Source organism: Garra rufa, chromosome 11 (genome assembly GCF_049309525.1).
Source record: "Garra rufa chromosome 11, GarRuf1.0, whole genome shotgun sequence".
Lineage (NCBI taxonomy): Eukaryota > Metazoa > Chordata > Actinopteri > Cypriniformes > Cyprinidae > Garra > Garra rufa.
Genome location: NC_133371.1, coordinates 9,346,327 through 9,371,630, shown reverse-complemented (window position 1 = coordinate 9,371,630; position 25,304 = coordinate 9,346,327). Strand labels below are relative to the sequence as shown.

At 39.7% G+C, this 25,304-nt stretch overlaps 1 protein-coding gene across 11 annotated transcripts in view; it reads left to right on the top strand.

Annotated features, from left to right (window-relative positions):
* gramd1bb (GRAM domain containing 1Bb) overlaps positions 1-25,304 on the top strand; it is a 116,791-nt gene that overhangs the window by 46,726 nt on the left and 44,761 nt on the right. Inside the window, exon 1 of one of the 11 annotated variants that reach the window (XM_073850052.1) lies at positions 1,806-2,161. The exons of 9 other annotated variants lie outside the window; for them this stretch is intronic. In XM_073850052.1, coding sequence (XP_073706153.1) covers positions 2,139-2,161 — 23 coding nt within the window. In that variant the 5' untranslated portion in view covers positions 1,806-2,138. Of the gene's footprint in view, positions 1-1,805; positions 2,162-19,990; positions 20,112-25,304 lie in introns of those variants that run through there. One more of the 11 variants, XM_073850053.1, reaches the window with a different exon arrangement.

Sequence of the window (25,304 nt, the reverse complement as noted above, 5' to 3'; positions counted from 1 at the left end):
GGAGTCCTGTCTCTTTTACCTCAGGGCTTGGTTTTTGCTCTGATATGCATTTTCAGCTGTTAGACCTTTTTATTATGACGTGTGCCTTTCCAAATCATACACATTCAATGGAATTTGCCACAGGCTAACTTCACTCGAAGTGTAGTAACATCTACAAACAATATGAATGCTCCTAAGCTATATTTTCAACTGTCCCAGATATGGGTATGAATACTTATGCGATGGAATCATTTAAGTTTGCAAAGATGTTAAAACCCTGTTTTTGCTTTGCCATTATGGTGTATGGAGTAGGGCTGTGCAATTAATCGCAATTTGCAATGTGCAATTTTGGTTTCAAACGATTATGAAAATACAATAATCAAGATAAAAACGATTATTGCTTCTAACTCCACCCCCTTTGTGTGCTTTCGCTCCTCTATAAAAGCCCAATTTCACATCCAAATCTGTAAAATCATATAACGTGACTTGCATATAATGGGACGTGCTTGATTTATTAATGTTTATTTGATGTTGTGTTTTTAAAAGCACGAAAGAGAATTTGCACTGTTCTGTGTATGCGTTCAGAGACGGAACAAAAAACAGACAAGTACAATGAATGTTTAGCTTAAGATGCATATATATTGCAAATATATGTCAAAATGTGGCGTTTGGTGATTATCCGTTTAAACCTTCATCAGTTATGTGTCAAATTAACGTAAACTGTTATGCGTGTGTAACAGTATATTGGATCCATGCAGCTCTTAAAGGAACACTTTTTTTTTTTGGAAATAGGCTCATTCTCCAACTCCCCCCGAGTTAATAATTTGAGTTTTACCGTTTTGAAATCCATTATTAGTACACGATATAACTACAGAAGAGTCAAGTTTTAAATAGGACAAATATCGAAACTCGTTGGTCATTTTTGAACGAGATGCTATATTGGTCTCATAGGATTCAATGATCTATGCTAAGCTATGCTAAAAGTGATATCGCCAGAACAGGAGAACGGCTGAATGGATTTCAAAACGGTAAAACTCAACTTATAAGCACGTTTAATTCTTACAGTGAAAACTATGCAGTTTTTTATTTTACATTCAATTAATTACATTAAATTCCTCTAAAAAAATGGTTTCATTTTTCTTTCTTTTTTATTGTATTGCTATCTTTAAACTAATCAATCATACAAAGTTCCAGACCAACTTATAATTATGTTAAATAATCATGATTATGATTTTTGCAATAATCAAGCAGCTCTAATATGCAGTGTAGTTTCATGTGGGTAAAAAAATATTTAAAGCAGTTCAAAATAAGGCAGCAATGTAACAAAATGTGAAAAAAATAGAGGGGCATGAATACTTTTGCAAGGCACTGTATATAGACTTAACAGTAACTTACTGTAAAATTACATGAAATGTCGAGTTACCGTTACTGTTTGTTTTTTTGTTTTTTTACCGTATGGAGTAAGTTGCACCAATTAACATGTTTTTACCATAGTATTTTAAAAGTATTTTACTGTTAGAATTCTGATCATTTTTACAGCTTGCTTATGAAACAGAGCTGTAGCATTTGTGCATTAGCAGATTAGTATCTCCAGCCACTGATGGAGACTTAAATGTGGCTAACGGGAGGGCAACAGGTCCTCATAATCTCCCACACTGAGACCAGAACCGCACAAACCCACCTCATCTGACCTGACCAGAGGGGACAGTCACAGCTAACCAAACAATCTGAGAAACCCAGAGTGAGGGAGGGAGAGGAAAGCCTGCGATGAGCATGCTCAGTATCGCTCTCGGCTCAGAGACTGCAGCTTTTAACTGCAGCGGGGGACAAGAGAGAGAGGGAGAGAGCGCATGAGTGAGCTTATACACGCACATGCACTGCAACTTCATCACACCGTTGCACAGAACTCTTTCCACTCTTTTTTTCAGTAGTGCTCGGTAAATCTGACCGGTCCAGCCAATTTATATGGGGGCGTCTGGATGGTCGGACATCCCGTTAGTATTAGAGGTAGTCCAGGTGAGTACGTAGACCATCATCTCTCTGAATGGGACGGTACAGCGGGACGCTCTCCCTCCTCAGCGGCTGCTCATCACCAACATGCAGCCTCGCCTGCCGCAGCCGCCTGACGCCGTACCAAACACGCTCTCAGCATCGCACCAATGAGAGGCTTCAAACTCGCCTGGTAAGAACGCGTTTAAGTGCTTCTTGCGTGTTTTATCTAGCACTGGGGATGCTTTGTGTCTCAGTGCACCCGGGCCTGATATTTTGTAAAGTCTCCATGCGTCTCTCTGTGTCGGCTGTCACGTGTCGTGGCACGCGGCCAACTGCAGTGCCGCCCTCCTTTTTTATATTCTTCCGCTGCTCCTCCAAACTCCACTCCCTTTCCTTTTTCCCCCCATCTTTTGTTCTTTTATGCACCTGTGCCCCTTAACTCCCTCTCTGCGTCTGTCTCTTTCTTTCCCCTCCCCTCCCGTCCTGTGCATGTGTTTGTGAATGCGACTCAGTCATGTGGTGGATATTTTTAGCCACAAATCACAGCGTGCACCGCTGAGGAGAAACCAGCGGCAACGTGCAGTCCGCTTCCTCTTGCATTGCTGCATGTGCTTTTCCCAGTTTTCCTCTCTTTAGCTCATTTCGTCTTGTTCACTGCAAAAAGTGCTTTTCTTACTTCGATTTTTTTGTCCTGTTTTCAGCCAAAATATCTTAACAATTCTTAAATCAAGAAGGATTTTCTAGACGAGTAAAAATTGTTTTCTTGTTTTCAGAAAAAAACAAGTTAACAAGAGTTATTTAGAACAAGCAAAATAATCTGCCAATGGGGTAAGCAAAATAATCTTATTTCAAACAGAAAACAGATTTTTTTTCTTACCCTATTGGCAGATTATTTTGCTTGTATTAAGCAAAACGCACTTCATTTTGACAATAATTTTGACTTAATTTTACTTTCCTTGTTGATTTAAGAATTTTTAGAAATTTTGGCTGGAAACAAGACAAAAATCTTTCTTTGCAGTGTTTCTTTTTCTCCTATATTAAAGAAATATTAGGAATTAAATTTTCTCAGTCTCTTTCAGAAAGCAGTGATATTAAATAGAGAACAAAAGGTTTTTTTTTTTTTTGTTTTTTTTAGAGAAAACGTCTAGGTTACGTATGTAACCCCTGTTCCCTGAGGACAGGGAACGAGACGCTGCGTCCTGGTGGACACTATGGGAACTGCCTTCAGCATGACCGGTTCTGAAACAAGGTATAGAATAACGACAGTGAACTTGACACTGGCCGGCGCCAGCCTATCACATCATCAACAGGCGCCTGCTAGTATAAAAGCAGGTGCCTGAGAGCACATTACCATCTTTTTGTCTGACGGAGGTATGTGCAGGGCCCGAGGCATGGCCCCGAGACGCAGCGTCTCGTTCCCTGTCCTCAGGGAACAGGGGTTACATACGTAACCTAGACGTTCCCTTCCAGAGGGAACTCTACGCTGCGTCCTGGTGGACACTATGGGAACGTTTATACCAACGCCGCCATGCCGAGGGATAAGTGATCAAACTGACTGAATGAGGAGTCAAGAAGGAAAATCACCCCTGCTTCAGCGAGAGTCGCTGGGGCCCAGTGACCTGACACGGCTAGCTCGGCTACCTATGTATACTCAACACTGAGGGTATTCAGTGAGGCTGAATAGCCTGTGCAACCAGAACTACCCGAGTGGAGATTCTGCTCAGAGGGAATCTACAGAGTGGAGGTCTCATGACCTAACTACACTTGACACTGACGATGGTCTGTGAGGCTGAATAGCCTGTGCAGCAGGCCTGTCTAAGTGGAGATTTTCTGAGGAGTGGAGGCTTCGCCGAAAGGAAGCCTGGCAACACTCTGCGCCTTCCAGAGAGCAACTCTAAGAATGGAGGTGCTGTGGCACCTCTACACTCAAAACCTGGGGGTAGTCAGTGAGGCTGAGTAGCCTGTGCAGCAGAACTACCTACAAGGAGTTCAGAGGAGTGACTGCTTCAAAGGAAGCCAAAAAAGCACTCTGTGTCTTGCAAAGGAAATCTCTAAAAGTGGGGGTCTCGTGACCCAACTACACTTCAACACTGAGGGTAGTCAGTGAGGCTGAATAGCCTGTGCAGCAGAACTACCTGAGTGGAGTTTCTGCAAAGTGGCGGCTTTGGTAAGAAGAAGCCTGGTACCACTCTGCACCCAGCAGAGGACGACTCTAAGGATGGAGGTCTGTGACCTATCTACACCCAATACTAGAGGTGGTCCGTGAGGCTGAATAGCCTGTGCAGTCGGACCGCCTGTTTCTAGTGAATCTCTGGAGGCAACGAAGGACTCTGAGTGAGTCTGGAGAGTGGAGGCTTCTGAGAAGAAGCCTGACAACATCTCATGAAGGGAGACTCTAATAGTGGAGGTCTGATGACCTAACTACAATACACTTCAACACTGCAGGTGTTCATCGAGGCTGAATAGCCTATGCGACAGTACTACCTGAGTGGAGTCTGGAGAGTGGAGGCTTTCAAGGAGGGAGCCTAACACACCTCCGTGCTTAGCAAAGAAGAACTCTGAGAGTGGAGGTCTCATGACCTATCTACACTCTAATCCTGAAGGTCATCCGCGAGGCTGACTAGCCTGTGCGACAGAATTACCTTCGTTTTGGAGCTCTTCTGGAGAGTGGAGGCCTGAAGAGGCGTCGACACTCAATCCTGCTAGCAGTGCTATCTGGATTGGAGTTGAAAAAACTAAAAGGTTTTGTACGAAACCAACTCAAACAATGGGACGGAGGTTTACCTGCGTGACCCACACCGTGAAGGATTTTAGAAAAGGACCCGCCAGTGGGGGAAGACCTTTACCACTAACGTGGATTTGAGGAAAATGCGTAAGCGCATTTACCACACATGTGGATTTTAAGGAGTGCTCAAGGACTTGCGTGAGCAAACACCACCAAAGTGGTTTTAAGTAGGTGCCCTAGAGCATAGCGAGAGGATCACCAGACTGCAGTCTCTAGGCGATAGCAGAGCCTGAAAGCGGAGCTTCTGGAGAGGGGAGGCTTCAGCAGAAAGACTCTCTAAAGCGAGAGGAGGCCTACGACGCTCTCCCTAGGGAAACTCTTCAGAGTGGAGGCCTCAAGTGAAACGCTCTAGGCGAGGGGAGGCCTGACTACACTCGACGCTCAAGAAAAAGGCAGATACTCACAGTAGAGCAAATAATGAAAAATTCTCATTTATCATCTAGCTCTGTGTAGTGGAGGCTCCGAGACTGCATCTCTGAGGAGAGAAGCCTACAACACTAGTTTTTGGTGAGTGGAAGACTGCACTCCCCCAAAAAATAGTCAGCGAGGCACTCATGGGCCTGCTAGCTGCTATAACTGTGAGAGTGAAGGTCTCAGTACTGTTGGCTGTGACAGAGGGGAGACCTATTACACTGTGCTTATCAAAGGAGTTGAAAAAACTTAAGGGTTTTGGAACCAACTCGAAAATGGGCACGGAGGATTATCCTGCGTGGTCCAACCCGTGAGGGATTTGAAGAAGGACCCTGCCTTTACGGGAGGGATCCTTACCATAAATATGGATTTTAGTAAAGTGCCTAGTAGTGCACTTACCACTCGTGTGGATTTTAGGGAATGCTCAAAACAATTTGTGTGAGCAGACACCACTAACGTGGTTTTGAGAAGGTGCTCTAAGCATTTCGCGAGGAAGACACCTGTATCATTCCCGGGCGATAGCAAAACCCGGAAGCGGAGCTTTCAGTGAGGGAGGCTTTTAATGGTTACAAGCTCTCTCGAGCGTAACAAGCCTGACGACGCTCAGCTGAGGAAGCTCTATCGAGTGGAGGCCTTGGTATACACGCCCTCTCGAGGAAGGGAGGCCTACCTACACTCAACGCTTATAGTGACAGGTCTACGAAAAGGGCTCACAAGCTGCCTTAATCTTGTGTTTTCGGCCTGCATTTCTGGAAAGTGGAGGCTTAACAGAAATACCTCACATAGAGGGAGCCGGCAACACTCAACCCAGTAAAAAGCTCTCATGAATGGAGGTCTAAGAATGACCTGGCTACATTCAGCGCTAAGAAGTATTATCTTTATATGTCTCTCTTTACAGAGGACTTCACAGAGAGGAGGCCTTCTAGGCCTGCTACACTCAATTCTGGCGGATTGGGTCACAATACCAGAAAGTAATTTAGCGAGGCCCAGAATGGGGCCTAACAGCCAAATATATAAGATTTCTACTTCAAAGCGGGGCTTTTTAAAGAGAGCGGAGGCTTCAGTAAAACATCTCTCTATCAGAGAGGGAGCCTTGACGATGCTCTATTCACCCTAACACACAAACTCCTAGGAGTGGAGGTCTCACACATGTGTATATGAAAATACACAGGGAAGGTACCTGACTACACTCATGCAAAAAGAGTATTACTCTTAGCAGGGTTTGAGTGAGCGGAGGCTTCAGCAGAGCGATTTTTCGCTTGAAGCAGCTTGACAACGCTCAAGAGGGGTTTTTTTTATTTTTTTTTTATTACATATTCTCGTATGTATATGTATGTTGGATCATGTCTATACCAAGCTCACTCTAGCGGAGGTTTCAAACCTGACAACGCTTAACCCAAGAGGGGATTTCTACGAGTGGAGGTCTCTACACACTGTTTTCTTTTATAAAACGAGGGGAGACCTGGCTACACTCGGCACTTGGTGGCAGTAGAACTCAAGAGGAGCTCGAAAACTGCAATAGCAATCACCCAAGCGGAGCTGGTAGACAAAAGAAAACATACACATACACGCTTGAATATTTTATTAAAGTGTCTTTACTGTTCACATACCGGGCCAACAGATTGAGTATCAATCTCATCATCGGCCCAGCCCCAGAGTCTTTGGCGAGGGGGAAAAAGGAGGGGCAGGTAGCCGAACGGACGTGAGGGGAACCAGAGAGGAGACTCTAGGTGCCCGATCCAGGCCTGCCGCCACGCCGGCGCTGGATCGTCTCCCTTAGATCCCCTCCCCTATGCCACGCATCACGCCTCCTCTGGGACCGACTCCTCCTGGGGGGAGGGCCCCGAGTGGCCACACTGGCGACCTGGCCTCGTCTCTGGCCCTTGGACCAGGACGGGCCTGGTTTTCCCCCCGGTGTTCAGGTGGGGGCGTGGACCGGCGAGGGATGCATACCTCGGTCCAGATCTTTCAGTAGATCAGCCTGGTACGCCTGCAACACTGCCACCGTGTGCAGAGGAGCACCAGGCTGACCCACTGCCGCATATGCCCTGCCTTTCAACCGAGATGTATCTCTCAAAGGCTTGGATGGCAGGGTCGGAGCCTTCAGGGTTGATGTCCCTCCCGCTGAGAGATCGTTCGCAAACGTCTGCTCAATGAGAGGCATCGACACATATCCGCGCCCATGCATTCCCTCGACATCAGCATAATTTACATGCTGATGCCTGTGAATGCGGGCTGAATATGGCCTGTCCCATTCCCTCTCGATCTCTTATGCAGATCAGGAAGGAATGGGAGGCTCACGGGAGTTGGCTTGTTATGGCCGGGAAGAAGCCGCTCCCTCTTCCCCGGCGGGCTTCCCCTGAAGGGGTAGCCGCGCGGTCCATAACAGACATCAACTCTTCATATGCGGGGCAGGCAGGCTGCATGGGCTCAGAGAGCTCATCTTGTTCCACTTCAGCCTCCTGCTTGCCCTGGCTTAAAGCCAAAAGAGCACTCGCTGCAGGATCGGAAGATGTGAGAGACACCACATCTTCCGCTAGCAGCGCGTTCTCGTCTCCGGCTGACGTGCGCGAGAGATTAAACCCTCTCTCAAACTCGTCAGCCAGCCCCACCTGTGATCCCCGTGATCTCAGCCGCTGGGCAGCCTCAGCCGCCGCGGGACCCGAGCCGCGTGGGGCGGATGGATGTCCCAATTCCCTCGAGAAAAGAGACAAACGAGAACGGAGTTTCTTCAAAGTGAAACTCTCACAATGAACGCGCTCTGCTCTAGAAAGTGCTCTACACCTAAACACACCAAACAGAGGTCGTGTGCATCATCAGGTGTCAGATTTCTCTGACACGGATCTGCACACTTCCTAAACAGTTTCTCTCTAGGCATCGCTGTACTCACTCGTTTAGAACAGAGGACTCTGAAGACAAAAAGATGGTAATGTGCTCTCAGGCACCTGCTTTTATACTAGCAGGCGCCTGTTGATGATGTCATAGGCTGGCGCCGGCCAGTGTCAAGTTCACTGTCATTATTCTATACCTTGTTTCAGAACCGGTCATGCTGAAGGCAGTTCCCATAGTGTCCACCAGGATGCAGCGTAGAGTTCCCTCCGGAAGGGAACAATCTGTCTTCTCAAGCTTTACAGGAGATGTCTCATGCTGTGCACAGAAATCTGCAATTTAATATCAAAAATTTCTCATAAGATTATTTCAAGTCCGGATCACCTGCTGTAGAACTTCTTGTTTGATTAAATTTTGGTTTTAATGAGAACCAACAGAGAAAAAATTGGCAAAAATGACAGATTTTAGTCAAAAGACAACCTACACTCTTAAAAATAAAGGTGCTTCACGATGCCATAGAAGAAATTTTTTTAGGAACCTTTAACATCTGAAGAACCTTTCTGTTTCACAAAAGGTTCTTTGTGGCGAGAGAAGGTTCTTCAGATTATAAAAAGGCAAGAAAGAGATGGTTCTTTAAAAAACCTTTAACTGAATGGTTCTTTGTGGAACCAAACATTCTTCTATGGCATCGCTTCACGAACCTTTTAAAGCACCTTTAATTTTAAGAGTGTAAAACAACCTAAAAATCTCCTCCATTTTTATCTTAAATGTTTCTTACAAGATTCTTTTAAGTCCAGATTGCACAACTTCTTATTTGATTAAATGCTGGATTCAGTGAGAACAAATTGGGTAAAAATGTGGTTGTTCCTGAGAACAACAAGCTACACTCTTAAAAATAAAGGTGCTTTAAAAGGTTCTTCACAGCGATGCCATAGAAGAACCATTTTTGGTTCCACATAGAACCATTCAGTCAAAGGTTCTTTAAAGAACCATCTCTTTCTTACCTTTTTATAATCTGAAGAACCTTCTTTTGCCACAAAGAACCTTTTGTGAAACAGAAAGGTTCTTCAGATGTTAAAGGTTCTTTATGGAACCATTTAGACATAAAAGGTTCTTCTATGGCTTCGTAAAGCACCTTTATTTTAAAGAGTGTAGCCCCCTACAAATAATATTGTTTTTGCAGTATTTTGGATCAAATAAATGTAGGCTTGATGAGCAGAAAAAAAACTTGCTGTTCAAAAACTTTTGACTTGTATTGTACAATTTGCATAATATATTATTGTCTAGGAAACTGTATAACTTACTATTTTTTTTTAACAAAATAAATTGTGTTAATTTATTTAGCATGCCAAAAACACACTTTACCCAAAATAAAGTAAATGTAACTCTACTCAATTTACAAAGCCCCACTTTTACTCTTGTCAATAATTGTCTCATTTGTATCTAGTTCTCTGTCTCTTATGTGATTCTAGAGAAAACATCTGAGACCAAGTTGATGTTTTACATAACTAAGAACTGGCATTACTTCTCCTGAGCCATGAGTAAGCACCTCTGAGCTCTAAACTGCTCCCCTGGAATCCCATCCCTCAACTCTGTTAGTGCTTGAAGGCTTGATTTGACTCTAGCTCATTTGGCCCAGGGTTGCAGGGTTACCTTGATTAACATCCATCCAGCCGGTTAGAAGTGTGTCAGGTGTGTGATAGTGTGCTTTTTATAAGAGTCCTCAGAGAAGGATGGCTGATTTTTAAAGTGGAGCTGTCAGATTTAACCAGAGCACCTGCATGTGCCGCTCGTTCAGACAGAAACAGGAAACAGATCTTAAAGGGATTGTTCAGCCAAAAATAAAAAAATTGCTGTTCATTTACTCACCTTCAGGTCATCCAAAATGTAGGTGCCCCTTTTTTTTCTTCAGTAGAACAGTAAAGATTTTTAGCTAAAAACTATGGTCCTTGGTGATTCATAAAATGCAAATCAGTATCACTTTGAGAATCAAAAAAGCATATAAAGGAACAAAAAAAGGAACACCTGTGAAGATATATTAAGGTCTTATGAAGTGAAATGATCAGTTTGTGCAAGAAACTGAACATTATTTACAACGTTATTACCTATAATCCAGAGGCAAATGGTCTGGAGTGATGTCTGGTTCGCAAATGAATGATTCTTTTGAACCGGTTCTTTTTGGTAAGCTATTTAAATCAGTTCACCAAGTCAGACTGAACTGTCTGAAAGAGTATGTGGCTTCAGCCAGCACAAATCTACAAGTTACTCAATCAAAACTCACTTTTAGATGCCTGACAGTCACTCCAACTCGAAATAAGCCAAAATACTGGCATATATGATTCTAAACTCATTCAGCGCTCCAGTTCCTCCTACAGTTACTGAACTGAGGAAACAGTACAGACTTGGACCCAAGAACGATGAGCTGCGGATATGCGTATGCGTTAACCGAGCTCTTGAATGAAGGGGCCAAATGCAAGTTTTTACGATTTCTCTGTTATAACGATTGTTATCATTATTTTTGTCTTACTTTTTTAAAATGACAATGCTAACATTTATGAATGTTGACTTTTATTTTGACGGAAACCCAGAAGCAGACCTCAGTACTACTTTTTGCTGACAGCAGCAGATTTACGAATGATTCTCATCACGCTGTTTCAGCACAGATTTTCCTTGCGCTTTGGACTTTAAATCCTGGCTAACATGCTCATGCAGAGCTGTCAGAATAAATACAATTTGTGCACATATTAGACAACATAACGTTCTGTAGTTTATTTACTACTGGTTTAAGGCCATTTCATGATTTCAATCATCAAACAGTAACCAGCAACAACCACCCGCCTTTTCCCTTATTTGGTTGAACACCGAAAGAGCTTTTTTTGCTATTGTAGGCCAAATAATTTCAGTTGCCGAGCATTCAGTGCATCCCTACTTTAGGCATGATTATTGGGTGCATTAATACTATAATTGCATATACGTTACGTCATATACTGTCTGAAAGAACCAGTTCACAGAAATGAATCAGACTTCATTTTTGCCTGATGATGTATTACAGATAATTATGTTGTAAATAATGTTCAGTTTCTTGCACAGACTGATTGTTTCGCTTCATAAGACCACAATATTTCATCAGGAGCCACAGGTATTGATTTTGCATTCCTTGATAGGCTTTTTTCTGACTCTCAAAGTCCTAGTGGCCATTTAGTGAATCACTAAGGATCTTCTTTACTCTTCTACTTTAGAAAAATATCATTTACACTCTTAAAAATAAAGGTGCTTTAAAAGGTTCTTCACAGTGATGCCATGGAAGAACCATTTTTGGTTCCACACAGAGCCATTCAGTTAAAGGTTCTTTAAAGAACCATCACTTTTTTACCTTTTTATAATCTGGAGGACCTTCTTTCGCCAGAAAGACCCTTTTGTGAAACAGAAAGGTTCTTCAGATGTTAAAGGTTCTTTTTGGAACCATTTAGACAAAAATGGTCCTATGGCATCGAGAAGCACCTTTATTTTTTATTCACAGTGTACTGTACATCTTGGATGGCCTGAGGGTGAATAAATTAATATCTAATTTTAATTTTTGGGTTTCCTTTTAATAAGCAGAAACTGCTTGTCTATGAACTTTATCAGGTACAGTTCGGTTTGAAGATCTCTGACTCTTTGGGAAACAGCACTGAAGCAGATTTGACTGAAGCAGCATGATTGTTCTCTTTCTTTCGCTCTTGTTCTCTCTCTGTCACCTGCACTGAAGGACTTTTATATCCCTCTGATTTCCCTCGGGACGCTGCTGCTCTCTTCCTTATTCTTCCTGTCTAAATGACAGCTCTGTCATACTCTTAAAATAGGGCAGCACACCATGGAGTCTGAGTGAGGATCTATTCTCATATAAACAGCTCTGTATGCGCTATCATTATTACAGACTGATTGACAGGGATTCATAAAGAATTATAAACTTTATGTAAACACATTATCTAAACCATAATTTAGTCCTCCATACTAATACTGATCCTTGTTAAAGTGGATGAAGTTGTTCATATTCATAGAAAGTGCAATCTAGTTCCATTTGTTTTTAGTAAAGGTGATGTGTAAATGTTCGAAAACAGTATGCATTATATGCACTGAATACAGTACCTAGATGCAATTTTTATTTAGTTTTTGCTTCTTTCTCCTTTCTATTCTGTTCTGAACTTTGAACCACCGTGTGCTTGTTTTTTGCTTTGTTTTGTTTTTTGGTATTACTGTGGCAGGAAATGCTCTAACGCTTCTTAATCTTGCACCACGGGACGTGTTAGATCACACAAGCTTCTAGAACACTAATGAGGTCACTGTGTTGTTTACAGCACTGCCATGTGATCGATCAGAAATCAGTGCCTCATGTCAATAGCTGCAGCGATGTAGTACAGTGGCCTGTCATAACAAGATGCTTCCTTTTCTGCTTCAGCTCCTTTTCTCTTTTGGTCATTGTTTTGTCTTAGTGTGTTTATTAATGGGGCCCAGAAGTTTAAACCTGTCTTGCCTCTTTGTGTGTCCAAAATGATCATTATTTGTAAGTATTTTCAATGTTTAATGTACCAAAAGAAAAAAGAAAAAACATTGGGTTGCAAAATATGATTACAATTGCTTTTTTCTCATGTTTTTGAGGATGAGTCATGGTTTCTATTGACTCAGGATGCTATTTATAACTCGCTCTTATGCAAAAGACATCACCTGTGGTGAGCTTTTTTTTATAAAACAAGCATGCAGCATCAGCACAAAGCCTTAAAAATATACTTTTTAAGATTTGAAGTACACTAAAAGTGCACATTCGTTACAATCAGGCAGTCTTTTGTTCAAGGGAGAGTTGAGTTGAGTTTTCCAATCAATACTATAGATATATACACTTGAGGTCTGCAAAATGTTAATTATTTGCCAAAATAAGAAATAGTAAATGCATGATATTTTTATTTAGTACTGACCTGAGTAAGATATTTCACATAAAAGATGTTTACATATAGTCCACAAGAGAAAATAATTATTGAATTTATAAAAATAACCCTGTTCAAAAGTTGATTCTTAATACGGTGTTGTATACCTGAATGATCCACAGCTGTGTTTTTTTTTTTTTGTTTGTTTGTTTTTTTTTAGTAGTAGTTGTTCATGAGTCCCTTGTCTGTCCTGAACAGTTAAACTGCCTGCTGTTCTTTAGAAAAGTCCTTCAGGTCCCATAGATTTTTCCCATAGGTTTTTCAGCATTTTTGTGTATTTGAACCCTTTCCAACAATGACTGTATGCTCTTGAGATCCATCTTTTCACACTGAGGACAACTGAGGGACTCATATGCAACTATTACAGAAAGTTTAGATGCATTAAGAGCCAGGGGTGTAAACTTTTGAACAGAATGAAGATGTGTTCATTTTTCTTATTTTGCCTAAATATATTGTTTTCATTCAGTACTTAGTAGCTTCTAAAGGGCAGTACTAAATGAAAAAAATATTATATTTAGGCAAAATCCTCATTCTGTTCAAAAGTTTACACCCCTGAATGGCTCTTAATGAATCATGTTTCCGTCTGGAGCATCAGTGAGCATTTGAACCTTCTGTAATAGTTGCATATGAGTCCCTAAGTTGTCAAAATGCTGAAAAACCAAAGAATTTGTGTGACCTGAAGGATTTTACTGAATAATAGTGGACAGTTCAACTGTTCAGGAAAAAACAGGGACTTAAGAGCAACTATCACAAAAAAAAAAAAAAAAAAAACGCAGCTGTGGATTATGCAGGTAACAACACAGTATTAAGAATCAAGTGTATGTAAACTTTTGAACAGGGTTTTTTCACAAATTATATGTAAACATCTTTAATGTGAAATATCTTATTAAGGTAAGTACTAAATAAAAAATAGCATGCATTTTGTATGATCCCTACTATTTTGGTAAAATATTTAACATTTTGCAGATTCTGTAACTGTATGTTCTGTACATCACTCTAGTATAATCAACAGGAGGCAATTTTCCACCAGTTACCATAACTAGTTTCCTGTTGTTTCATGAGTCCCTTGTTTGTCCTGAACAGTTAAACTGCCTGCTGTTCTTTAGAAAAGTCCTTCAGGTCCCATAGATTTTTCCCATAGGTTTTTCAGCATTTTTGTGTATTTGAACCCTTTCCAACAATGACTATATGCTCTTGAGATCCATCTTTTCACACTGAGGACAACTGAGGGACTCATATGCAACTATTACAGAAAGTTTAGATGCATTAAGAGCCAGGGGTGTAAACTTTTGAACAGAATGAAGATGTGTTCATTTTTCTTATTTTGCCTAAATATATTGTTTTCATTCAGTACTTAGTAGCTTCTAAAGGGCAGTACTAAATGAAAAAAATATTATATTTAGGCAAAATCCTCATTCTGTTCAAAAGTTTACACCCCTGAATGGCTCTTAATGAATCATGTTTCCGTCTGGAGCATCAGTGATCATTTGAACCTTCTGTAATAGTTGCATATGAGTCCCTAAGTTGTCAAAATGCTGAAAAACCAAAGAATTTGTGTGGCCTGAAGGATTTTACTGAATAATAGTGGACAGTTCAACTGTTCAGGAAAAAACAGGGACTTAAGAGCAACTATCACAAAAAAAAAAAAAAAAAAACGCAGCTGTGGATTATGCAGGTAACAACACAGTATTAAGAATCAAGTATATGTAAACTTTTGAAATGGGTTTTTTTCACAAATTATATGTAAACATCTTTAATGTGAAATATCTTATTAAGGTAAGTACTAAATAAAAAATATGATCCCTACTATTTTGGTAAAATATTTAACATTTTGCAGATTCTGTAACTGTATGTTCTGTACATCACTCTAGTATAATCAACAGGAGGCAATTTTCCACCAGTTACCATAACTAGTTTCCTGTTGTACCAGTAACTGAACCCAGTTGGCAGCTCCATTGAGCTACAATGGCTCCAAGTTGTCACGAAGATAGATTTGGTTTCCTCTGTGCCATTCATTTGACTGTTTGACTAAATTGAATTGCGTTGTGTGACTTCATCAGTGCTGAGTTGGATCAGTCCTCCTTTTCTCCAGCCAATGAGATTGCGTGGTGTTGCCATTGGAGGCCACTTGTCTTGGCATTCCTGATGTACTCAGTGAGTCCCATGGGAATGACCTTGCTCATAAATGGCAGTAGCACAAGGCTTCTAAAATGTCCTGCACAAGTCCCAGTTTGGACATATGGAGACGCATAACGACTTCTCAGAACCGCACTGATTCACTCCCGTTTTATTAGATGTGAGAGTAAGGGCAGCTAATTAAAATGATGTGGGTTGGAGTCTATGATTCGTACACACACATATTAAAATGCCTGATGTTGATAAGATTTTAATGTCTCTTAGCTTGAAGAAGACTGCATATATTAGATAAAAAATGCAGTTAAACCAGTAATGTTATTAAATATTGCGATTTAAAATAACTGGTTTCTATTATATATAGAAATGTTTTTAAATGTAATTTACTTTTTCAGCATCAATACGTAAGTCTTAAAGGATTAGTTCACTTCCAGAACAAAAATTGACAGGTAATTTACTCACCGCTTTGCCATCCAAGATGTGCATGTCTTTTTTTCATCAGTCGTGAAGAAATTCTTTCTTGAGGAAAACATTTCAGTGGACTTCTATGGTGCTCCCAAGTTTGAACTTCCAAAATGCAGTTTAAATGCAGCTTCAAATGGTGCTAAACAATCCCAGCCGAGGAAGAAGGGTCTTATCAAGCGAAACGATCGGTCATTTTCGAAACAAATTGACAGTTTATATACTTTTTAACCTCAAATGCTCGTCTTGTCTCGTCTCTGTGTTGTGTAGTCTGTGTAATCCGGGTCAATACAGTTAGGGTATGTCGAAAAACTCCCATCTCGTTTTCTTCTTCAACTTCAAAATTGTCCTACAACGCTGTTACCTTTTTTTTTTTTTTTGGTAAAGGGCATTTGATCTTTACATGTTCACTTCGTAAACACTGGGTCGGTATTTCAGCAAACTATGTACTGTAGGACGATTTTGAAGTTAGGGAAGAAAATGAGATGGGAGTTTTTCGACATACCCTTACTGTCTTGAATCGGAAAAAACTGAGTTCACGCAGACATAGACAAGCGTTTGAGGTTAGAAAGTTCATAAATAGTGAGAGTGAAAATGACAGATCGTTTCGCTAGATAAGACCCTTCTTCCTTGGCTGGGATCGTTTAGAGCCATTTGAAGCTGCTTTTAAACTGCATTTTTAAAGTTCAAACTCGGGGGCACTATAGAAGTCCATTATATGGAGAGAAATCCTGAAATGTTTTCCTCAAGAAACATCATTTCTTATCGACTGAAGAAAGAAAGACATAACCATCCTAGATGACAAGGGGAGAATACATTATCTGTAAATTTTTGTTTTGAAAGTGAACTACTCCTTTAAGTGTCACGATCCTTCAGAAATCATTCTAATATGCTGATGTGCTGCACTGATAGTATCAGTGTTGCAAAGAGTTGTGTTTCTTCATATTTTTGAAGAAGCTATATTATAGAAAGTTATTTGAAATATAAATGGTTTTAACATTAAAAATGACTTTACTGTCACTTTTGATCAATTGAATGCATCCTTACTGAGTGAAAATATTATACTCTTGTTTCATGTTTCATACAAGGCCTTCGTCTAGTCTAGTGAGTGTGTTGTTTCAGAGGAGCGCCCTCTGTGGGAAGCTTCGCGTATGTCAGTCTGAGACCAGCTCAGGTCTCACAGTCGTGTTTGTGCAGGGCTGTGCATCCACGTGTGTGCTGCTTGTGTTTGTGTTATGGTTTGTTGGTGTTTATGTTACACCTCACCAGCCTGTATGTGAACGGCTGCTGCTGTTGCCATGGATGTGGCTCTTCTATGATAACAGCCGTCAGCGAGAACTTCCGACCCAGCCGAGTCCTGCCAAGGCCGGGTTGCCATGACAACGCTGTAAACGGAACAAAAGCAGCTGGCGACAGAACACTGGTCCCCATGCTTCAGATTCAACACTCTTACTGTAGGAGAAACCACACACACACACCTTTTCAGTTTTACACATACACTTTCTTCCAAGAATGCGCCAGTGTTGCTTACCGAACATCCTAAAAGTAAATTGAAGTAAAGTAAATGAGGGAAAAAGTTTCTGTTTGGAAAACTTATAGTAAAGTTCATATTATGTCGCATGATGCAATCAGTTTGAGGAATAAAAAGTACTATTGATGTTCTGTTGAGCTGTTCTGACACACCTTTGTGGCTTTTGTGAGAGAGTGTGAGAATCCCTTCACAGGTTGTGAATAATTTGCTTATTTGGGTTCAGTTTTCATCAGACTGAATGATGCTTATGTAGACCATAATATGACCATTTATTAGCATAACTGGCCCCAAATTTAACCACTGTCATCTCTGTATTTTTGTTGTCACCATAGTTTTAGAAAGAGAGTAGATGGTAGTTTATGATTTATAGAGTATTCTGTCTGTCCTTTATTTTTCATTCACTTACTTACTTACTGAACTGTTGAAATATGTTTACTAGGATCACTAGGCTCAGCTAATAATTTGATCTTTCTCAGAAATCTGCTGATTTACTCAAACTTAAAAGGTCAAAAAGGCCACTGCAAGATCCTGATGATGAGAGCAACAGCTATTTTTCAGACTATCATCAGTGATCTGTACATTTTGTGTCTAGTAGGGGTGGCACGGTTCACAAAACCCACGGTTCGGTTCGTATCACGGTTTTAGGTCACGGTTTTCGGTTCTGTACGGTTCTTTTTTTTTTAACCTTTAACACTCCAGAAATTTACTTTGGCATATGATATGTAGCTTAATTATCCACAATTTAGGATACATTATTAAAAAAAAATGTTATATCATGTAAACATTCACAAACTGAATTGGACTTGACTTTAAGCACATTATTGGGACCATCTCTGAGGAAAGCTAGGGGAGATTTTGATACAGCAAGAGAGAAGACATTGATGACATGCTTTTCATTTATTTGGCAAAAACAGGAGAATGTGTATTGCTATCTCTACAGGAATTCATGTGCCTTTTTAGCACATAAAGATTGAACTGAAGAATTAACTTGCATTTATCAAACTGCCAACTTCAGTGTAGCTCTTACAAAAATTGTATCTTTTAAAAGAAAAAGAGAGGAAATTTTTAAGCTCTGTCCTTTAAACAAGTGATTGGTTGGTTCATGTCACATGACCTGCGGTGCGTTTGCGGCATTCTGAAAAGTCCAGATGTTTCAAAGTCCCTTTAAGGGTATTCTGTCTTTGGATGTTTATATCTCGATGCGGCGCGGACGCGCCTGCAAAAAACAAGCGTGCCGCACCGCGTGCGCGTTGCGACCGCGTCGCTTCCATTATGAGCACGCATGCCGCGCATCTCCATTTGAACTAACGAACTTGAGCACGCAAAAGACGCTACATGCGAACGGCCCCTTATACGATGCTGGCGCATCCTCCAACTCCGGGCAGCCTTCCTTATCTCTCCCACTTGCCATTTCTACACGTGACGTAACCTGCATCACTCCACTTTTACTGTCTGTATGTCCACACACACCTCTTATTTCCCGCAAAAAAGGACACTCACTACGTGCACGAGGCTTCATTGCGCAACCGTTGAACCGTGTGAGGCACACACGCTCCGAACTGAGACAAGCGAACCGAACGGTTCGGTTGTTTTTTCATGTACCGTGCCACCCCTAGTGTCTAGAGCAATTAATTTCAGTTTTCAAATTAAATATATATATATTGATTATTTTACCAAAATAAGAGTGATCATACAAAATACATGTTATTTTTTTATTTAGTACTGACCTGATTAAGATATTTCACATAAAAGACGTTTATATAGATCACCAGACAAAATAATAGTAAATATAAAAAAATGACCCCTTTCAAACGTTTACATATACTTGATTGTTAATACTGTGTTGTTACCTGGATGATCCACAGCTGTTTGTTTGTTTGTTTGTTTGTTTGTTTGTTTGTTTGTTTGTTTGTTTGTTTGTTTGTTTGTTTGTTTGTTTGTTTGTTTGTTTGTTTGTTTGTTTAGTGATAGTTCATGACATGAGTCCATTGTTTGTCCTAAACAGTTAAACTGCCTGCTGTTCTTCAGAAAAGTTCTTCAGGACCCACAAATTCTTTGGTTTTTCACCATTTTTTTTTTTTTGTATTTGAACCCTTTCCAATAATGACTGTATGATTTTGAGATCCATCTTTTCACACTGAGGACAACTGAGGGACTCATATGCAACTATTACAGAAGGTTCAAACGCTCACTGATGCATTAAGAGCCAGGGGGTGAAAACTTTTGAACGGAATGAAGATGTGTACATTTATCTTATTTTGCCTAAATATCTTTTTTTTATTATTATTTAGTACCTCCCTTTCAGAAACTACTTACATGTTCCCCTGAAGACAAAATAAGTCAAATTTACCCTGATCATCAAATTCAAAACGTTTCCACCACCCTTAAACATTATAAGTAGGTTTTATATGAAGCACAAACACAAGAGAGAGTATGTCAACACAGAGTATTTTGCAGTGTGTTTTGTGAACTTGTGCCTGTTTGTGTGTGAGTGTGAACGTGTGTGGGTTTTATATGTGTGCATGTGGTCTGTAAAGTGAACTGAAAGTGAATGATGTCAGATCTGTTTCTTTCATCAAGACTGAATAATTAACAAGCCCACGGCTCTGTGCGCCAAGCCACCAGAATGCATCTCTCTTTCTTTCTCTCTGGCTCTCATGCACACTTGGTTTTGTCTCCATCATTTTCTCACCTACTCTTCCTCTAGCTTTTCTCTTAGTCTCTCTCTCTCTCTCTCTCGTCGTTCTCCAACACCCCCTCCAAACGGTGCGCGAGACATAGCGTCTCTCGAGCCCTGATCTCTTAGATGAGAGAGAGAGAGAACGAGAGAGCTGCTGCAAGCATGAAGAGAGAGGGAGAGACGCTCTCGCAGACAGAGCGCTAGCGCTGATTGTTCATCCTCCGTACTGTCTTCTTCATTCATTTGGGAATGCATCTGTACGCCCTCGCTTCTGTTTCTCCATCCATCCATCTCTCCTTTGCTCTAAGTGGTGCAGAGCGCAGCGGAGCTGTGATACATGGCAGCCAGGTTAGTCCTGACAGACTGAATGTTTCAGCCATTTGTGTTGTTCTGTGCAGGTTCTGCATTGGTTATGCTGTGTTTGAGCATTGAGGCGGCATAATCGCTGCCTCATTATTTAACGGGTTCATACCGTCGCGCTCTCGTCTAAGCCTCTTAATGCAGATTGGTTTCTTTCCATCACTTGTCTGCCTGTCTCTCTCTCTCTGTCTGACAGTGTGTGTCATTCTAACGTGAGGAGGAGTGTGTGTGGCTGTGTGTTTTGATTCGGCAGCAGGAATAGGGTGCGGCACATGGTGTCTGTCACTCCCACACTGTTTGTCTGTCTGTCAACACACACACACCTGTGCATTTCACCTCAAAATGTGGATTTACATAGAGTAAACTAGCATCTGTCGGTATGCCTATCTATCTATGTATATCTATCTGTTGTTCATTCTGTTGAGCTCTAACTGTAGGTAAAAATGTATTGGGAGAAAATACTATAGTACACAAAAAGAAAATGAGCATTTTTATTTATACAGTACATTTACTTTTGTGAAAATATGTTACATGCAAATTGTAAATGCACTGTTGCTTATTCATTTTTACATACTCTGTTGTCCACCACCACAGATTCTTACATATCGTCTTATTGCTCTTCCACAACAAGCAACTGTGAACGTTCAGTTTCCATGTAACAGATAAATGTACTGTATAAATAAAAATGTACTGTTTATACAGTACTGCTGTGTCTGCTGCTGTTTGGTGTTGTGATGTTATTCCTTTTCAAAAATCCTAGTGATTGTGCTGAGCAAAATCTCTCTCTCTGCTTTCAAACTTGGTTGACTGGCAAAATTGTGATTCCTATTTCAATACAATCCTATTTCCAATGGCAAGTAGGGTTGTAAAGGAGTGCAAAATATTCATAATATTTCCAGAAACTTTCCAAAAGTTTCTGAAAATGTATAAAATATCTCCGAAAAGTTGCAAAAAATCCTGGAAAGTTTACCAAAAATGTTCCACCCCTTTGCAACCCTAATGACAAACTATCTGCCAACTTTGCAGACATTACAACCATGCCATGTCAGATATGCATTGAATACATGTCTGACAGATTTTAATAACTATTTTAATAACATATTTTAATGACTACAGTGAGGGTTTACCCACTGACAAAAAAATGATCAGTCTATAATTTTAATGGTAGGTTTATTTGAACAGTGAGAGACAGAATAACAGCAAAAAAAAAAAAAAAAAAAAATCCAGAAAACGTATTTCAAAAAATGTATAAATTGATTTGCATTTTAATTTGTGAAATAAGTATTTGATCCCCTATCAATCAAGATTTCTGGTTCCCAGGTGTCTTTTATACAAGTAAGGAGCTGAGATCAGGAGCACTCCCCTAAAGGGAGTGCTCCTAATCTCAGCTTGTTACCTGTATAAAAGACACCTGTCCACAGAAGCAATCAATCAATCAGATTCCAAACTCTCCACCATGGCCAAGACCAAAGAGCTGTCCAAGGATGTCAGGGACAAGATTGTAGACCTACACAAGGCGGGAATGGGCTACAAGAACATCGCCAAGCAGATTGGTGAGAACGTGACAATTTTGTGATTGGTGCGATAATTCACAAATGGAAGAAACACAAAATAACTCTCAATCTCTCTTGGTCTGGGGCTCCGTGCAAGATCTCACCTCATGGAGTTTTAATGATCATGAGAACGGTGAGGAATCAGCCCAGAACCACACAGGAGGATCTTGTCAGTGATCTCAAGGCAGTTGGGACCATAGTAGCTAAAAAATCAATTGGTAACACACTACGCCGTGAAGGACTGAAATCCTGCAGCGCCCACAAGGTCCCCTGCTCAAGAAAGCACATGTACAGGCCCAATGAACATCTAAATGATTCAGATGATTAAGTGTTCAGATGAGACCAAAATCGAGCTCTTTGGAATCAGCTCAACTCGGTGTGTTTGGAGAAGGAGGAATGCTGCTTATGACCCCAAGAACACCATCCCCACCTTCAAACATGGTGGTGAAAACATTATGTTTTCTGGGTGTTTTTCTGCTAAGGGTACAGGACAACTGCACAGCATCAAATGGATGATGAACAGGGCCATGTACCGTAGAATCTCGGGTGTGAACCTCAGTTAGGGTTGTGGATGGGTATTCCAGCATGACAATGACCCAAAACACACAGCCAAGGCAACAAAGGAGTGGCTCAAGAAAAAGCACATTAAGGTCCTGAAGTGCCCTAGCCAGTCTCCAGAATTAAATCCCATTGAAAATCTGTGGAGGGAGCTGAAGGTTCCAACTTCCACTCGCCAATCATCAGCCTCAAAACCTTAATGACTTGGAGAGGATCTGCAAAGAGGAGTGGCACAAAATCCCGCCTGAGATGTGTGCAAACCTGGTGCCCAACTACTAGAAACATCTGACCTCTGTGATTGCCAACAAGGGTACTACGTCATGTTTTGCGAAGGGGTCAAATAATTATTTCACTCATTAAAATGCAAATCAATTTACAACATTTTTAAAATTTGTTTTTCTGGATTTTTTTTGTTGTTATTCCGTCTCTCGCTGTTAAAATAATAAAAATAATAATAATTGTTTAGACATCTGGGAAAATGTGTACAAATGTGTACCCTTTAGCTTTTGTAGCTTAGGGCACCACAACAGTGACAGTGTTGTACTTTTCTTTTTCCAAAAGTGGTGTGTGCATGTGTTCTTGTTAGTATGTTTTTTTATAGTCTGTATTTTGTGGTTGTATATTAGCAGCAGGTGTTTACATTTCCATGCTGAGACAGACAGACAGGTTGAGTGACAGAGGTCTGATCTGTCTCTTTGGTAAACCTGAGCGAGTGTGTTTTAGATTAAGAGCGCACATGCTGACTCCCAAGCACAGGCATTCTTACAGACTTGTTTTCCAGTTAAAATGTAGAAGCATTTTTAAAACAAGATAATATGCTTGTTTTAAAATAGAATTTTTGTACCCTGTTGGCTTAAAAAAATATATATTATTTTGAAAGTTTTTCCTAGACGTGTGCTCAAAAAAAGAAGTTTGCTAATGGGATAAGAAAACTGTTTTGTGTAAAGTGTAGCATGACTTTTTCCTCTCTCAGCAGACTATTAGAAAGATTGGTGCGTGTGTATGTGTGTGTGTTTGTTTGTGTGTAAGAGGGGTCCTGGCAGTTGGTCATTATTCACGCTCAGCCAGTACTGCAGCGAAAACAGAGCCTTCCGGAACAGCCCACAGTCCTTCCCATGGCAAACTGGACAGGGCCATTCTTGTTTGGACCCGTGACAGTTCAGAGAAAGGCCAGAGACATTTTGGGGTCCTTTGACAATAAAGCAAGAGTAAGATCATTCATTTTCAGGAGTCCCAGTTTAAGAATGTTTTATTCTGAAATCAGTGTATGGTTTAGTTTTATTTTTCTTTCTTTTTTGTTAACTTCTAAATGGTATCTAACAAAAACAGCCATAGATTTCATCAGAATATCACATTTGGATCCCTTAATCATGAAAAAGCTGGACATACTAAGAGATTCTAAAACTAAATAACATTCACTATTAACTTGTATCTTATTAGCATGCATATAACTGACATATTGCTTGTTTATTAATATTTATAAAGCACATATTAATGACTTATTCTGCATGACCATATTTTATATCATTAAAATCCACCCATAGGCGTAACATAACAACTGCCTTACTAGCTATTGATAAGCAGCAGTTTATTAAGGCAATAGTCATATTTAATAGCTATACTAGTGAATTAAACATTTTTTTTTTGTTGTTGTTAATTTAGGAAAATTATAGTATATTATACATACACTGCCGTTCGAAAGTTTGGTTGCTTAAATATAGAAAAAAAACTGTAATATTGTGAAATATTATTGCAATTTAAAATAGTGATTTTCTATTTTATTATACTTTAAAATAGAATTTATTCCTGTGATGAAATGCTGAATTTTCAGCATCATTACTCTAGTCTTCAGTGTCACATTATCCTTCAGGAACAATTTTAATATACTTTTTTATTTTTAATGTTGGAAACAGTTGTGCTGCTTAAATTTTTTTGGAACCTGTGATACTTTTTTCAGGATTCTGTAATTAATAAAACTATAAAGAACAGCATTTATTTAAAATTGAATTATTTTAAAACAATACACACTGTAAAAAGTTTTCACCAGTTTCAACTTAAAAACTTAATCTTAGCAGCTGCAATACAATTTTTGGTTAAATCAACTTAAAAGTACAAGTCATTTGAACTAATTTTATTGTCGTGAGTTGAAATGAATAGTAGTTTTAAGTTGACTTAACTTACATTTAAGTTGAAACTGGTAAAAACTTTTTACAGTGCACACTACTGGTAAAAGTTTGAGGTCAGAACATTTTTCTTTCTTTCTTTGAAAGAAATTAATACTTTTATTCAGCAAAGATAACTGATAAAAAGTGATAGTAAAGAGTTATACTGTTAGAAAAGATTTTACGAATTATGTTCTTTTGAACTTTTTATTCATCAAAGAATCCTGATCACAGTATAACAGTTTCCAGAAAAATATTAAGCAGCGCAACTGTTTCCAACATTGATCATAAATCAGTGTTTTAGAATGATTTCTGAAGAATCATTTGACACTGAAGACTGGAGTAATGCTGTTGAAAATTCAGCTTTGCATCACAGGAATACATTTTATTTTGAAGTATATTAAAATAGAAAACCACTATTTTAAATTGGAATAATATTTCGCAATATTACTATTTTTTTCTCTATATTTTCAATCAAATAAATGCAGCCTTGATGAGCAGAAAATACCTTTTTAAAAAACATTAAAAATCTTACTGATCCCAAACTTTTAAACAGCAGTGTGTATGTTGGTCAAAGATAAAAAAAAAAGGGTTTAAGCATAAAAACAATGTGTAATACTGCTTTAAATTGTTGTTGTTTTTCCAAAAAAATATTTAAAGTTTTGTTTAATTTAATTGCATTTTTGTTTTTTCTGAGCAAAAAATAAATATCTTACATGTTTTCCCTAATTTACAGACCAAATACTTTGCCACTTTTGCCCATTTGTCAGTAAGAATTTTTTACTCAATTAAAACACAATGAAATTGAATATGCTCCCTTATTCTTTTACATATTTTAATATGTACAAGTCAGAATAAGCTTTTTTTTCTCACATAAATATTGTGCTACACTGAATGACAATGTAACA